Consider the following 18705-nt stretch of genomic DNA (forward strand, 5'->3'; position numbering starts at 1 on the left):
GAGCCACTGGCTTACACCCAAAAACGTCTGCACTGAAGGAGAGCAAAGAGACTGCTGTATGGGTGGCCGGTGACATCTTTTTCGAGGGACGCATGATGCAAAGCTTGTCACATCATGCATTTACCCGTCATGTCAAAATATGTGTTCAACGCATCATGCGAACCATGTGCATCATGCGTCTTGTCAAAATAAGTGCCTGCTGCAGACGCGTCTAAAGGGTTTATAATAAATGAGACGCTCACGTTTACCAGATACTTGCTTAATCTCATGTGTAATTAGAGTTTACTGTTAAGGGAGTGTCTTGCGAGTATTTTGTGAACGTGAGTGTTTCTTTTATCATAAACCATTTCGACGCGTGTGCAGCAGGCACATATTTTGACAAGACGCATGATGCACATGGTTCACATGACGCAACAAACACATTTTCAAAAAACAAGCATCAGACATGACACTCCGAACACATATTTGGAATTGGCGCCCCTTAGAAGAGAAGTCACCAGCCGCCACTGCTATATGAATTCTCATATTATATACTATTTATTAAAGGAGACATATTATGAAAATCTGACTTTTTCCATATTTAAGTGCTATAATTGGGTCCCCAGTGCTTCTATCAACCTAAAAAATATGAAAAAGGACAACCAAGCATGCAACTTAGTTTTAGTAAAACATTCTCTGCCATCATGTGAAAAAATGGGTCAATAAAATTTGGATGCCCTTGTGATGTCAAAAGGGAATATTGTTATAATAATACCGCCCCTTGATCTGCAGCTGTCGGAACACGGCACTGCCATTTAGTGCAGAGAAAGAGAGAAAATAATTAACAGCACAATTTAGTTTCAATTTCAACAAACCACCATTTTGGTGATTGGTATTTGCATTTCATCAGCTCACTTGCATTTCAAGGGCACACCCAAAAACGGCACATTTTGCTCACAGCTACAAAGTGGCTATTTAAGCATGCTATTATAAATTATCTAGTTGCTATTTTGAGCTAAAACTTCACATATGTACTCTGGGGTTTAGACATGATAAGGAGCATCATATTTCCGGCTGACTTTAGAGGCAGAGTCCTGCACGGGTCCATTTTTGGAGACCCACTCCGCACCCGCCCAGACCCGTTTATATTTGGCCCGTTACCCAACCCGTACCCACACACGCATAAATCACACACACTAAAATCATTCCAATTAAAGTGTTTCATTTTTTATCTCGTACCTCTCTCAATATCACAACAGCATCATGAATGGGCAAATGAAACAAGTTAAAGTGCGCTTTGTTTTGCGCCTTTCAACAGAGATTGGACCAAGTCACACATGTGCAAGTCTCAAGTAAGTCTTAAGTCTGAACCTTCAAGTCTCAACTAAGTCCCAAGTATTTTTTTCTTAGGCAAGTCAAGTCACGGACTATGTCAAGTCAAGTCAAATCCTGTAGTAGGTCAAGTCCAAGTCAAGTCGCATTATTATTGTAATTTTACCTGCAGAATCTGATCTTATAAAAGATATATAGAATATAAAGATATAAAGAAATACTCGTGCTCAGTAAAATACATCATGGAATCAAACAAAATTGAAATCTCTTCCGTTTGCACGCCTACATTTGAAATAACGAACTTGAGTGCGCAAAAGATGCGATATGTGAACCGGCCCTAACATTGTAGAATCCAGTAATTTTTCTGTGTGTGTGTGTGTTCAGCTGGCAAACTTAGACACAGTAGCCAAGTCTCGTACCGCTCAGATCAAGGGAAGTATTTTTAAAAAATAAATCAAAATTATTTTGCCAACATTTGTCCCCAACAGGGTATGATGAGGGTTAATGGCTACTTTATCTATTATTACATTAGCTAACTACCAACTAACCTTCAAATGACCGACGAAATTGAAGGTTGTCGTCTGGTTGCCTGTGATTTTAATGTTGCATGTCTTGCAACGCACTGTTCGTCTTTTGCCATCTTGTTGAAGCCGAAAGCGATGACCCCCGCTAGCCCTCCGGCTGACATGTTGATATCTGTTCTTAGTGGGCGTGGTGTGCGTAAGGTACGAAAGGGCATGACTGATGATAGTGTCGTGATTCAGTCATGACAACGCCATTCTCAGCCTGCGCTCCAGCTGGGTCAACTTTATTTTTTTAAATAGTTTATATATTTTATATTCAAACTGAAAACATGATGTGATTAACACTCAAGTCATTCAAGTCATCATGTCTCAAGTCAAGTCAAGTCCAGAGTCTTTAACTTCCAAGTCCGAGTCGAGTCTAAAGTATTTTATTTTTTGTCAAGTCACAAGTCACAAAAATAGCGACTTAAGTCGACTCGAGTCCAAGTCACCAAGTCACAAGTCCCCATGTCTGCCTTTGAAGTAGCCTACCATCGGCACCTAAATAGGCTATGGAATCTGATAACTATACACAAATAGACCTATTAAAGGGATAGTTCGGCCAAAAATGATATTAAACCCAAGCTGTCCAAGTTGCATATGTCCATCGCCTTTCAGACAAACACACCTCCGGATACTCCAGAAAACATTCTAGATCTTTCAGCTGACCAAATGCAACATCACGGGGTCCAGCCATAGTCCAAGACCCCCAAGTCCAAAAAAAGTGCGTCCATCCTTCACAAATTAAATCCAAACGGCTCCAGGATGACAAACAAAGGTCCTCCGAGGGCAATCCGTGCGGCGCTGCCGCAGAAACATCCATATTTAAAATTTTACCAACGTAATCAACTACCCTCCGGTAGCGCCGCCATCTTAGACTCATCCGCATTCAGGATGAGAGCTTACGCAGCGTACGGAGGTTTCTCTGCTGCTGCTCTGTCCCCCCGCCCTCCAAATTTGTCATACGTCACTAAGAAAAGTGCGTACACTACGCTAATACTCTCTCCTGAGTCTAAGATGGCGGCGCTTCCGGAAGGTAGTTAATTACGTTAATAAAATTTTAAATATGGATATTTCTACAACAACACCGCACGGATTACCCTCAGAAGAGTTTTGTTTATCATCCTGGAGCCGTTTGGATTTAATTTGTGAAGGATGGATGCACTTTTTTTGGACTTGAAGGTCGTGGACTATGGCTGGACCCCATAATATTACATTTAATCAACTGAAAGATCCAAAACACTTTCCAAAACATCCGAAAATGTGTCCGTCCGAAAAACGATGGACACATGCAACCCGGACAGCTTGGGGGTGAGTGAATCATGGGTTTGGTATCGTTTTTGGCCGAACTATCCCTTTAATAAAAAAAGAACCAGAAAAAATACAACCTACCTACACAACCCCTGCTGTGCTTTTAAGTCTCGTCTCGAAATGCTTTCTAAGGGAAGACGTTCCCAGCTTCCGGCTATCAACGGCAAAACTTTATGCAACTCCTGCAATGCTCGCTCCAACTAGGCTACAAGAAGCATCAACAAAGGTCGCAGTGGTGGTAACGTGTTGGGTCAAATGTCATATGTTGCACATGTAATGGTAATTTAGACATGGAAATATTGCACATATTTTTATTCACGCTACTACCCGCCCGCACGGAGTTAATTATCCGCTCGCATCCCCGACCGTGAATTTTAGGAATGTCACAACCCACCCGTTGTAGGCACTTTTATGTGGGTAGTGTACCCGACCTGTTGCAGGACTCTGTTTTCTATTGGTATTCAGGCCAATCACAACGTACAGATTAGCTGGCCAATCAGGGACCTAGCGCTTTTCAGATCGATGAGCTTTTGAGGAAAGGAGTATATCTGGAGATACAAAAATGTACGGTATGTGGAAAATAATGTGTTTTTTGAACAATAAAGCACGCAATCACATTGTATTATACAAAATACACAAAATAACGCAGTTTTTTAGCAATGAAAAAGGTGCAATTTAAGAAGTGACACCGATGGGCGCTGACCAAATGTCAACATGTGATGAGTTGAGAATAAGAACGCTATCTCATGGCAATTCGTACGTATTTTACAAGTTGGGTAATTCGTATTAATTCATACAACCACATTTGTACTTTTTGTCGATTTGCCTTGACCCCTGTGACGTTGGGGTTGGTGTTTCGTTATTGTTTTTTTTTATGATAATCATACATTTTTGCACGATTAACTTTGTATGAATTCATATGAATTAGCCAACTCGTAAAACATGAACGAATTCTCGTGAGATCAGGCTGGTTTGTCCCGGGTGAGACAACCTGCGTATACATGCTCATTCCACATAAAGAGGATTCTGTTTGCTGCTCTATTTAAAGTGTCACAGGCACACAAATCCCAACCACCCTTATCCAAACTATAATTGTCCCACTCGTTGAAAAAGACACACCCAGACACGTTTTCTCATAGACACCCTTTTGTAGTTAAGAACTAGCAAAGATTTGCATTCAGTATTTATACCAACCCCAAAAAACATCTGTGCACATTTAAAAACCATAATCAAATGTAATCTGGCCACAAATTCTACAGAGAAAACTCACTAGTTTTAACATAGCAGAAAACAGATGGATGAAGAGGTAAACAGCCTTTCCCGTTACACGTGTTGCACAACTCGGAAAAAAAGCTCGCAAATCTTGAGAGAAAGGGATTTATTACTTCTGTTTTCTCCTGTTGATTCAGAATTTCCAAAGTGTTTTCTGAAATGCATCTCAAGCAACAATTATTCCAAGATGGTTGATGGAAATCATTTTAACAATTGTGCAAAATGTTGTTACCATCATGCAGTTTTTATTACATTGGTACATAACATATATGTGCAGTTTGTTCATAATGAAAACAGTACATGTTTTGAACAATATCAAAATGCCTTCTTTAAATCTTATGATGACTACACATGTGGCAATTATATAGAAATCATAGCAAATGAGTACAGAATGATCCATGCAGGCTTATACAGAACAAAACAATTACAATGTTATGTGAATGTCATGTCTATGAGTATACTAAATCTTTTTACACTGTAAACTTTTTATACAGTAATCAAAAAAATATAGAAGTAAAAGAATCAAATGAGTTTCCCTGCATTCCATTAGGTTAAACCAACCCAAGCATTTTAGGGTCACATCAGGTAACAACTATTTTGCCTTTACACAGTCTAGTGAGTGAAATATGAAGTGCTCTTCAGTTGACAGGTGTGTGCTTATTTCTGTGTAGAAGGTCAACAAGGGTGCGGTCTAAAAATTCTCAAATTCACAATTAAATTCGGTCATTCTGCACAAGATGTACTTCCACTGCCGATCCCTGTAGGGCATGAAAAACAGGCTGGTGATTTTTATGCATAAACAACTACTGAAACAAATTCAAATTTTATTCAAATTCTATTGTTATTTTTTTACAAAATAATGCATAAGGGCTCTACATGTAAAGGAAGATGAATTCATAACACACAGACCTCACAACACCATTAAAGGTGGTTTGAGCCCCTCTGATGAAGTAGCCGTAACTGGGAATTACCATCTCCCCTTCTTCCCTGTGGTACTCTGGGACATCAATCGTCTTCCTGTGAAAAAATCATAAGAACCCAGTTAAAGAAAAGCTTGTCAATTACGTACACTCACCTAAAGGATTATTAGGAACACCATACTTATACTGTGTTTGACCCCTTTTTGCCTTCAGAACTGCCTTAATTCTATGTGACGTTGATTCAACAAGGTGCTGAAAGCATTCTTTAGAAATGTTGGCCCATATTGATAGGATAGCAATTTGCAGTTGATGGAGATTTGTGGGATGCACATCCAGGGCACGAAGCTCCCGTTCTACCACATCCCAAAGATGCTCTACTGGGCTGAGATCTGGTGACTGTTGGGGCCATTTTAGTACAGTGAACTCATTGTCATGTTCAAGAAACCAATTTGAAACGATTCAAGCTTTGTGACATGGTGCTGGAAGTAGCCATCAGAGGATGGGTACATTGTGGTCATAAAGAGATGGACATGGTCAGAAACAATGCTCAGGTAGGCCATGGCATTTAAACGATGCCCAATTGGCACTAAGGGGTCTAAAGTGTGCCAAGAAAACATCCCCCACACCATTACACCAAGAGTGGTCAAGGCATGATGGATCCATGTTCTTATTCTGTTTACGCCAAATTCTGACTCTACCATTTGAATGTCTCAACAGAAATCAAGACTCATCGGACCAGGCAACATTTTTCCAGTCTGCAACTGTCCAATCTTTGTGAGCTCGTGCAAATTGTAGCCTCTTTTTCGTATTTCTAGTGGAGATGATTGGTACCTGGTGGAGTCTTCTGCTGTTGTAGCCCATCTGCCTCAAGGTTGTGCGTGTTGTGGCTTCACAAATGCTTTGCTGCATACCTCGGTTGTAACGAGTGCTTATTTCATGCTCTTCTATCAACTTGAATCAGTCAGCCCATTCTCCTCTAACCTCTAGCATCAACAAGGCATTTTCGCCCACAGGACCGCATACTGGATGTTTTTCCCTGTCACACCATTCTTTGTAAACCCTAGAAATGGTTGTGTGTGAAAATCCCAGTAACTGAGCAGATTGTGAAATACTCAGACCGGCCCGTCTGGCACCAACAACCATGCCACACTCAAAATTGCTTAAATCACCTTTCTTTCCCATTCTGACATTCAGTTTGGAGTTCAGGAGATTGTCTTGACCAGGAAGCAACTGCCATGTGATTGGTTGATTAGATAATTGTATTAATGAGAAATTCAACAGGTGTTCCTAATAATCCTTTAGGTTAGTGTAAATAAATTATTCTGATTATTAGGTTAACCAGCAATTGCAGTTTTAACCTAATAATCAGAATACACATAATACCTACTACAATTGATGAATATGCAGGTTCATTATTAAATAATACAGGGTCGTTGGGATGTGCACAGCAGATGGTTAGTGTCTGTTTTAGTATATGTGTTTGTTGTTCACGCAGAAAAGCTCACCAGCAGGAATACGGGCATCTGCGACCATATCGACAGCAGTAGAACTGCCATTCCCGGTCCAGGACAGATTCAAAATATTGACTTTGCACGCCAGCCACCAGCCCATTGTTAGTGCAAACTGAGGACCTGTAGACAGTAGATAATTGTTATGTAACGAAAAGATGCTAAACTAAATACTTTTAGTTGGTAAAAAATGCGTCATTCATAACCAGGCTCTGAAATATTAATGTATTCAGGAAAGTCAGTCTCATATATGGCATGCATGGTGTGTGAGGTGTGTCTAGCATTTGTTGACCTTGTATTGTGAGCATGTTCCTGTTTATAATGAAGTGTTGACTGAAACAGTAAGGAGTGTGTGCCAACATATTTGGGCAACGCCATTTTATTCTTTTCTAGGCTTACACTAGTTATGATTACAGTAGTGACAGTAGTTATCACTCTTAAATGCTTATCACTTTTGACTACCCACTTGAACAGATGTCAGGTTTTACAATGTTAGACTAAGCAGTAGATACATTGTTAGGGCATAATATTAAAATGAAAATTTTGCATCAAGCAGATCTTGTGCATTCTTTGTGACACAATCTGTGAAAACTGATTTACATTTTATAAAAATATAACCTTGATACTGTATCTTTAATATTGAATAAGTGATGCTCCTAATCCCATTTCACAGACAGTGTCACATTTATTCAAGTAGCAGATTTACCTGAATTACAATTAAAATCACAATTGCCTCATTAAGATAAGAAATGATGCTGAGAAGTAAAGTCATCAAAATGTCTCCCCTGAGGTGGCTGCTAGATGGAAGTTGTTTTCTTGGTTTTCTGTAAATACGAGTTAATTTAGGGTTGTCTTGCTGTCATCACAACAGAAACGTGATCAGGTGCTGTGCACTGCTCCCCAACCACAGCGGCGCCAGACTGTTGTCATAGCAACACTCACGCCATGGGCAACCATTCCACCAATGGCAAGTAGGCAAAGACATTCTCCCAATGGAATGTCATCTGCTCCGTAGCACAAATCAAACTGACTGCTCTTAAAATGCACAGAGAGCAACTTAAAGGTTAGCCTAAACTCAGAAGGTTGGGTGTATAGAGACTATTCTTACTAAGCAATCATGTATTTATTATTAGCACCATTTTAACACCTATGGCTATATTTATGGCAAGAACTGGTTAATCTATACACATGTTGATCCACACAAGTTAATCCATACACACATTGGGGGAGGGGCAATTTGGCATCTCCAATTCATCTAACCTGCATGTTTTTGGCCTGTGGGAGGAAACCGCAGTACCTGCAGTTAATTCCCAGCTTGACCCAGGGAGAACAAGCAAACTCCACATAAAAAGGCAACCCCAGGCTCGAACCAGGAACTTTCTTGCCGTGAGGCAACAGTGCTACCCACTGAGATACTGTGCCACCCGCCAGCAATCATGTGAACTAGTTTGTTAGTAAAATTAAAATCATCAGTAGGTTTTTTATATTTTGGGAATTTAAAGTTTTGGGATATATATATATTATAACCCAACATGTTTCCTGTCCAATATTTACCCAGCACTGGGTTAAAAAAATCCAGCAGAATTAAGAGTGCATTCCTTTAACAATTAACAATACTTTTACTACCAATAACACCATGGTTACTACACTGTCAGAAATTAAGGTACAAAAGCTGTCACTGGGAGAGTATCCTTTAAAAATATGTGCCTTTGCGGTACTAAAATGTATCTTGGATATACGCACTGTTTAGATAAACAAAGGTGTACTTTTTGAATGGGAAACACCCCAGTAACAGCTTTTGTATCTTTATTTCAGAGAGTGCATATGGTTACCACAAATTAACCATGCCTTTGCTACTACCATAGTTGAATATTGGTTTTTATATTAAAACCAATGTGTTACCAATAATCACTATGCTAAAAAAAAAAAACAGGGTAACTACTTTTACTATAAATAAACCATAGTTAATTTTTGTATATGCACTGTTTTGGGTGTGTCATTTAAAATGCAAATGAGCGGATGAAATGCGGGCACTGGTCGCAATGATGGTGGTTTGTTGCAATTGAAACTCAATTGTGCTGTTTTATTTTCTCTTTCTCTCTTTCTCTATGCACTAAATGGCTGTGCCGTGGTTGGACGGTGCAGATTAAAGGGGGGTATTATTATAATAAGATCTCCAGCCAAATTTTAATCACCTATTTTTTACGTGCTTGCAGAGAATGGTTTACCAAAACTTAGTTACTGGGTTGATCTTTTTCGCATTTTCTAGGTTGATAGAAGCACTGGGAACCTAACTGACCTATGGCTAAGCCACGCCCCCTCCATTCACTCGGACAAACAATCAACATTCGATGACAGGCGCAATGGCAGCTGTCACAGTAGGAGACATTTCACGGGAGGCAATTGATGATTTTTGGAGAGAGAAAGAGTATCTAAATTCACCAAAAGGGCCTTAACTATGTTTTGGAGGGTTATATTAATAATTTTTTTGTTGAGAAGGTCGATGAAAAGCTCCAGGCAAAAATGTACAGGTCATAGTGTAAATGCGATAAACTGCATCTCGTTGCCATCTTGATCAATTAAATATGTACAGGTCTTAGTTGCATACGTTTCCAGGACAAGCGTTTTACCACCTTTACCCAGAGTACCTCTCCATTAGTTTGGTGCTACAGTATTTACATGAATCATTCAGCACAACATTGCTATTAAAAATAACCTCATCTCGGTTATTTACAGATACGTTAATGAGGCTAAGTGACATGATGTACAACGCAGCTAGAAGCTAACGTTAACGTTTTGTTACGTTAGAGATGTTAAAGATAATGTTTAAATACTTGACATCCTTGTTTAATTTATCCAAGTTTAGTTGGTGTTGTCGTCGACCGCTAACTTAATCCATAGCAGACACTTATCTTGGTTAGGATGTGGGTTGGGGAAGATGTGGGTTGATGTCCCACAACGTCTCAGGATACCTAGTGTCGGAGTTGGATGTACCCCATGCAGACCGTTTGACCATTTTAAACTTAAAATAATAAGAAAAAATCATATAAAACGAAAGAAAACTGACTAACTGCAATGCATGTCAATGGACGGGGAAGCAGAGAATGTCCGAGTGTATTGGGTTATCTATGCGCACTGTGCTTGGCTCATTGTGTTTGGGGGTGTGGCTTAGCCATAGGTCAATTATAGCACTTAAACATGAAAAAAGTTTAATTCCATGGCCACTTTAATTTGCTCTATTACAGAGAAAACAGTCAATATCGCATGTGAAGAAACAAAACATTTAAAAACATAAATGCTCATAATGCTAAACCAATTTTTTTCTACTAACACTTGAATTAGGACTACATGAATTTTCTTGAAACACTGAGTTCGTGGTAAGACTGAAATATAGTACATCCTCACAAAGACCTAACAGTCTACAGGCAGCATGGGGCTGAGGTCACTAGCTCTGGCTCTTAGGAAATCTCCCAAAGTGGGCAGTAGATCAGGGAAAACTATGCTGAGTCCAATTAACCCACTGGAAAATCTCCCCCCATTGCGCTTGGAGTGGGGAAATAGCTTGGTGGAACATTGAATGGCCCTTGGCACTGTTGCTAACTCCCTCCGAGACTGATCCCCACATCCAGACTTTTCCTGTTCTAACAAGCTATAGAGAAGTGGTCAATTGAGGCTATACTTCTGTCAGAAAGTCAAAAGCAGTTATCTTAAGGGTACTGGATAAAGAAATGTCTTCCTGGCCAGGATGTGAAGAACCTGAGCCAAACACTGGCCAATATCAAATATCAATATCAAAAGGTGTCTGTGACATTTATGATGCTATTAGATAAAAAAAATTCACAAACGTTTAGGGGAAGGAAATATCGACTGTCATTTTGTGCTTATAAGGTTGAGGGAAAATTTATGAGATGATCCTAAATCTTTTTACATTTCAAGCCATTCTGGTATAACATTCACGTTCTTGTGGTCAGCCAGAGTCTATGATGCAGGATAAAGTAGTGCATTGTCTGTCATATTAAGTCAGCTTTGTTATTTGAAGTCATATTTCAACTGACTATACCATGCCTTTAGTATATTATTATTTTATGTGTTTGTATGCTATTGTTTAACTCTTTTAATCCTAAAATATTAACAATGCATTAAACATATAAAATATGATATTTTACACACTATGATAATGTCAAAATCGAAATAATGATGAATATATTAGTATAAACAGTAATGTTTTAGATGATCAGTATGTTTACTTTAAAACTTTATGGGCCAGTTTCCCGGACAGGGCTTATAGTCCCAGACTAAAATGCATGTGTAACCCACTGCTTCTTGGGGCTTATTGCTTTATTTTAAAACAGGCAGTTTTGGTTCGTCATTCTGATTGGTTGAAACGTGTTCTAAGCTGTGATAAAATACCCCGGTAAACCTACGGTTCAGACTGCATTACATAAGTATCACTGCGCAACTGTTGCTGCATACTGATTTATGAAAATAAACACCACAGTCTTTAATCATATTTTTTATTCGTCTACAATTGCACAATTATGGCGATATCCAGATAAATGTCAATGGTCTGTTCTTTCATTTGATATATTTTATGTTTATTTAAAGAAGATAATTTTTCTGTAAGACATTAAACTAAAACTGGGTGGCAACTTAAAAAAAAACGCTGACGGGGCAAGAGTTAAGCATGCTTCCAAGCATATTTGATTCACTTCAACAGTTGCACGATATAAATGTTAATGTATAAATTAGATGAATGTTGATTTATAAAAAGAACACCACAGCCTTAAATCATATCTTCATTGTGTCTTTGCTGCGTCTGTCTTGGTTGGGAACTGCACTCTGTTGCAGCCACACTTGATTCTGAGGAACTACTTTGTTTGGCGGAAGAGTAATATTTGTACTAATATAATTACAAGTTATTTGTGTTTTGTTCTATGAAATCCTGCTAACGTTATGCATATGAAGTAACTCTTTTATAAAAGCAATAAGCCCCGCAAAGCAGTGGGGTTACAGTGCATTTTATAACAGCTAAGGGGGTTTTAGGCACTCCGCTTCGTGTTGTGTCTAACAACACCCCTTAGCTGTTATAAAATGCACTGTTATAAAATACATATCTTAACATATATAAGTGTCATTGTTTTGTCTTAAGATGCACACTATTAATGTTTTTTATAAGGTATGCTTGAAATACTACTGACATATCCTAATATATCTAAAACCTTTCCGGGAAATAGACCAAATTTGTTGATGTGTACTGCAACAACAATGGAGTAAGCTTGCTTTCCAGCAAAGATTTATCCAAAATATATACAAAAACAAAGCATATACTGTTCAACGCTGCTCAAGGAAGTCTCATAAGCCTTTAAATGGTCAGAATTTCCTCTAAGAAGCTAACACCTAAATCTTTGTGTGAACCTGGCAAAAATGAGAGAATATTGTATTATTTTAAGTTGATTTAGTTGTTATCCATGTCTGAACTGTATGTACTGTAGAGTTCTGTGATGTAATTGTTTATGTTAATATTCACTAAAAGATTAACCATTTTATGCACTAAAACATATCTAGGGTGTGAGGTAGCATTTAAACTACCATAATAATAACTGATCACCTTTGCCCCGTTATTATATGACTGTCCTGTTTATGTGACAGCGTGTATAAACTTGTTAAAGCACCAGGTTTATTCTGCAATGGAAAGATGTGTAAATGTGTAATTTTATTCACTGAGTATTACTGAAAACAGTTGAACATGATTTGCTATGACTTTGTAGAACTCTCGAGTCATAACTCTGGGTTTATATGAAGTACAACATATGCTTTTAAGAATAAAATAAAAGAAATGTAATAAAATGAAAACATCTGTAACATACCTCAGATGTCTGATATTGGCACCGATAGTCAGTATCCTGGACAACATGACTGTTCAATAAAAGCAAAAGTTCCTTTTATGCTTTGAAATAATGCTGGGCCCAAGATGTTCTCCAGTAATGGAAATAAACATTGTTAATACATTCAGACCCTGCAACTGTTCATCACGTTTCTCTGGTATTAATATTTTTGTCTGTTTTACAATCCATCTGAGAGATGATATTAGTAAGATATAATATCACTGTAGAAATGTCTTACACAACAATGTTTAAACATTTAATGTTCACTATACAGTAGGTCTCATTGTAAATCAAGGAGGTATAATGTATATTACTGTAAAACCTTCAAAACTCAGTTTTAACCAAAATTGTGTCAGATTATTTGGACATCTATATTAGGCTCACAACACTCACTGAATGTATTGTTAATTAGATTGTGAAACTTCCCCTATTTACACTCCAGTGGCAAACATGACAAACAGGAAATGTGTCTTGGCAATGTTTTGGAGGTTGAAAAATGGATCTTTGCAAGCATTGCCTCCATGCTCTGAGCATCTGAGTTATTTCCTGTGTCCAAAATGAGCTACGTCCATATAGTATGTGCAAAAAAGTATGAGAAATGTGTAGGGGAGAGCAGGGGAGAAAGTACAATTTTTTCAGAAAAACGTAATTTAAAAAAAATTTGCACAATGCGCGGCAGGGTTTTACTAGTTTCAGCCCGGCGCAGTTATCATTTTCACTTTCAGCGGCAAAATTGTTTAAATAGCAAATACATTTGCACCCATTTTTGCGCACATGGACGTTCTGGTCTGAAAACGACGTTTGTTCATGCGCGTTTTTTGAGGCAACTTAAATAGACATTGTGTCCAAATGTCATTGACCAACTAAAACCTGGTCTAGAGTTAATAACGCAATATTGTTTTTTTCATTTAAAGAGCACGTTAGTAAGATGCGCCTATAAATGGGATGACAATGCGTTTTTCGCTTATTACACACATGGAGCCGCAGCAGCACGCAAACGTTTTTAAATATGAAAAATTAAAGGATTCAAATGTAAAAGATTATTATTGAGTCTCTTGGACATAATGAGGAACAATTATGAGACGTTAGAAGGCGTAAGGGCTGCTTCACCTGTAGCCAGGTAAGTAATTGAATGTTTTGCAAATATCGATCTATTTTTAAATGTTTTTTTTTAAATGATATACCCCACAGATTTTTTGTATATGATGACTTTGTACCTCTGGATATGGTGAGATGAGAACCTTTTTTAAGTAGGCCTAATGCTTTTAAAAAACTCACAGCGCTGTCCGAGTGCTGAAACATTTTGGCTCTCCACACGTTTGTAAATTCTTTATCTCCTCTTTGTTATAAATAAAGTATTGTTAGAGTACAAATCTTTTCTTGCATATTTGTAAATTACTCTTTGAGATTACACTGATCATCATCCATGCATTTACAGCAATTAAAAGCCTGCTAATTTTCCATTAACACATTTTTTTTTAACATTAATCTTAAACTGGTAGTCCAGTTTACAAATTCCAACATCTAGGGAATCGCCATGGCACGAGCGCAACTGGCTTTTAAAGGAAATGAGAGCTGAGACTCTCATTGGTTTATTGCACATTATGCCCAAATCAAACCCATTACTCGTTAGGAGAATAGGAACAACCCTTTTAGACTGTGCGCTAGGCGCACAAACCATTTTTTCCATCTGTAAATTACCAAAAGTGGGTTTGGATACGCCCATTTAGACTGTGCGCCGTGCGCTTTAGACCATGCACTTAGATCGTTAAAATAGGGCCCTTAAACTCGATTTACTTTTATTTTGAAAAACTCTAAGAAGGGAAACTTCAGGATGTGTTACAGCACTAAATAACCTGGAGATTGATCACTAGGCGAGAACAGGGGCAAAAGAAACATGGAACGAAAGTCACAAAGCAATTTTTTCCGAGCCCTGATAACATTTGCATAACATTTCCTGAAACTATGACAGCATCTTTAGCACACAAACCCTTGACAGACATGACAAATATTGCGTTATTTACTCCAGAAGGTTGTTTTGAACCATGATAAGAAAATTCTTAAAGCGGTCATTTTTTCTTATAACACGTTGTGTTTTTCGTTACATGTGTTAAAGTACTGATCAATCTACACATCCTAAGGTTTAACTTCTCTGAGTTTTTCAAAATAAAAGTAAATGGTGTTTAAATGTGAGCAGATCCTGTCGTTACGAAAGTAACACTTGTAACTTTTGTAACGCTGCTAATACTGTTGTATATGTTGAACATTTATATTATTCTAATTTGATTTAATTTCATTTTCATAGTGTTCACATTTTTTTTATTCTCAACAATTAAAGTTTGTACTGTTGGTTGCTTTTGACACATTTGATAAAACTGAAATTTAAAATGAAAATATAATTTCATTGTTTTTTACAAAGATTAATTACTAAATATGTTTGCAGTTACATATTAACGAGGTCATAGTCATGTATATGTAATTAAAAACATGTGTAACACAAAAATCTGTCTTGTTTTGTTGTGTTACTTTTGATCCACCTGTGTGTTACTTTCGTCCCTGCAGGTGGGGTCAAAAGTAACAATTCACTACTTATGTTTAAAGTGAAATTATACTGAAGTCATTTTACATTTAAAAAAATGTTTACCTGGTATTGATAGACCACACTTGTGAATTAGTGACCACAGCAAAATATATCGCTGTCTATAACATTATCTTTTAAAATTAAATTTTTCTGAAAAATTATACTTTTGCCCCTGTTCTCACCTACTGTAACAGATGAAACAAGAAACACAAGGCTTTATAAGAAAAAAATGACTTTTGAGAATTTACTTATCATGGTCAAAAACAACTTTCTGGACCTTTACGTGCAAATGCAATCAGGGCTCTGAGAATTTTTCATCCTGTGCTACTTTCACCCCGGTTCTACCCTTTGTAGCTTTGAGATAGTACATGCACTCTTCTGAGTTACTAATATGAAGTCTATAGGTGCAAAGGTGTTCTTTTTAAAAGGGTACTGCCCCAAATGACGATTTGACCCATTGTTCTTAAACCAAACATATAGGTCCAAGACATCATGGATATATTCCAGCACTCCATATGACCACAACAGGGATAAGTAGATGATGTATGGACTGATCTTACAGTTCAGAATAAATAAACACACAAAATTTGACATTTTCAATTGAAATACCACCCTATACTCATTAGAATTTATGAGTTGGATAATTCATAAAAATGCGTACACTGAAAAAAATGATTCATTGAATTTAATCAATTTTTTAAGGTAAGTGGTTGCAATTAATTTATTTAAGCTACATTTAAACAAAAGTTTTATATTGTACTTTACTTTACTAATCTTTTTTGTTTAAATGTAGCTTAAATAAATTGATTGCAACCACTTACCTTAAAAAAATTGACTAAATTCAATGAATCATTCCTTTCAGCGTATGAAGTGAATCTTACAAAACCATACAATTATCATAAAAAAATACAGAAACTGTTAAACAGTTTAACTGAAACAGGAAGTCAGAATGGAACTATCAAGAAGACCCTCCCACTTTTTTAAAATAACCAATTGTGTTTCATTTATGGCACAGTCCAGCAAAGACATACTGTAACTAAACGTACAGGACATGATTTTTACCGCATGTGCCTATATAACTATAGGTTTTGAATGCTTATATCTTCTGTATGAGAATTTTGTCAGTGTTTTGGACCATGCCAGTTTATATGTCAATTTAAGTCCAACGTATTGCTATTAAAGGAAAAAAATATTTCATGGGGGCTTTAAATTACGTCTTTTTGCAGTGATGTTAACCCTACTTCAAATCCTAAATAGACTTTAAAAAATGCTTTTAAGGCAGTGTATAATCTGGCACCAGTTCTATAGCAACTATTTTAACAGCACAGACATTCGACCTAAAGTTAAATATAAAAAATGGAAAAATAATCTAATCAGTACGCACATTTCCAAAAAACCCACACATATTACATTAATAAGACATAAAGAATAAATGCCTTTTCTTATCAGATTCAGTGCATCTTGAATTCATATTTTTTATCTAATCTGGCAGCTTCGAGTTTAGCCTTTTCATTCATTACGTGTCTGTAGATCTCCGCACATGTGTTTTCACAAGAAATTCACTTTTAATGAGGTCAACAGTTGCTCGGTTCCCCGGTCTCTGTTTAGGCACCCATCATGAGTGAAAAGACAATTTCCACGAATGCACTGGGATGTTTAACGGGAGCTCCTGTTTTAGATACATTTACATTTCATAGTGTTATTTAATCAGACAGAATGTGCAGTGCATGTTGTACGAATAAAGTATGTTTATGGCAGCTTGTTTCATTTTGGCACAGCACAAGGCTCTTAAACTTAAATGTTGCCATTATGTCTTCTCTGAGGCTTGTGGTTTACTCAGAATGGTCATCATGAGGCAAGGATTAAATGACACCTATGAGATCTAGATCGACCCAAACATCTGCTGGTCTCACTGCAGTCCAACTTTCAAACTTTCAGCTGTTTTTCTTACGACAAACAAATAATCGTGATGCTGCCAAGGCAACCCATCAATTCAGAAAACAGTTGTGCAGTTATCTCAAGTATTCTTAATAAACTGTGACATCTGAGTCTAATCATATGTTCCTGTAGCTCAGTTGGTAGAGATTCACATTAGCAATGTAAAAGTTGTAGGTCTGAAACCCAGAGCAGACACATACCAAAAAAAGTTGAAAGCACAGTATAAGCATCTGTCAAATATACATATCGCTCAATGTATAGTTTTATAACAGTATTCATTGTTACTCAAATGTGCAATACTCAAATGTTTTCATGCATGGCTGTTTAGCATCAAAAATAAATAACTGTACAAAAAACTGAAAAGATGATGCATTGCACAAAACTTCCTTCGACCTTCAACTGCATGCTTGATATTGTTTTTTGCTTGCATAATTGCATACTATTTAATATTATTCAAGACGTAGAAAATAGTTTGGCTTGTTAGTAGAAACACAACAGTGGTCCTTTCTGCTACAATTAATGTTATAACAGAAATAATACATCTTTACTGGTATACGCATGCATGCACACATACCATTCCATTCCAGCTCTGTTGATATCATCCCACCAGCATTCACTGGGTTCTCCCCAGCCATAGGGAGTCCTCTGACATTCAAAGTTCCACTGGCGGTCAGAGCCTTCCTTTGCACTGAAATGACTCCTGATAGCCACTAAGACCTCACCATGAGGACACTGGAAGTTGAAGCCCTGCCGCCAAGAATTTACCCACTCGTCACCTGTATCATACATGTAGCCATACTGAGCGTTGCCGCTGGAGAAAAGCATCAGCAGGGGAAGAGCCAGCAGAACACGAGCTGAGTTCATCCTGGAGTAAAAACTGGAACCTTTCAAAAGCTCTACGAGATGTGCTATCCAGATGTTATGTGTCTGGATCCAGGGTTGATAACTCTCAGCACAAGCAGACAGTTATGGCTCGGGATTGCACTTTCTTGTATGGTTAAGGAGGATGTAACTAGCCTCCTCCCATGAATTCGCCGGAGACCCAGAGCGGGCTGTCTTAAAGAGAAATTTCTTTTTAAGGCCAAACATTGGGGCATACTGAAAGAATTTACTTTTAATTCATCACTCATTTTGTTAAACTATTTGGAATGTTAGAGAAAATAGCATTTTATTGTGAGTGAGAACATTTGTACTAAGCACTCCTTGCAAAAAATGAATAGTGTAAGAGGAGAGAGCAACCTTGAGATTTATTTAGGAATAATTTTCATAAACAACAGACACTGTGTGCAGTATGTTTGGAAAACTGGAGCTATAACTTCATCAGTGGATAGTTTATTATTACAGATAGCAGCAGCGAACGGGGCAAGTTGTCACATAGGGAGGTTGTCACAATGGCAAGTCTAAGTCCCAGTAAAG

The 18705-nt window shown here is 37.6% G+C and overlaps 1 protein-coding gene across 1 annotated transcript; it reads right to left on the reverse strand.

Annotated features, from left to right (window-relative positions):
- Positions 1–4680: 4680 nt before the first annotated feature.
- dpt (dermatopontin) lies at positions 4681–18265 on the reverse strand. The gene is made up of 4 exons (XM_055213529.2): positions 17864–18265; positions 6883–7008; positions 5367–5474; positions 4681–5215 (listed from the first exon to the last, which is right to left on the reverse strand). Exons 1-4 carry the CDS (start codon positions 18151–18153, stop codon positions 5149–5151), a joined length of 591 nt encoding a protein of 196 aa, XP_055069504.1. The 5' UTR covers positions 18154–18265; the 3' UTR covers positions 4681–5148.
- Positions 18266–18705: the final 440 nt, after the last annotated feature.

Source organism: Misgurnus anguillicaudatus, chromosome 8, assembly GCF_027580225.2.
Source record: "Misgurnus anguillicaudatus chromosome 8, ASM2758022v2, whole genome shotgun sequence".
NCBI lineage: Eukaryota > Metazoa > Chordata > Actinopteri > Cypriniformes > Cobitidae > Misgurnus > Misgurnus anguillicaudatus.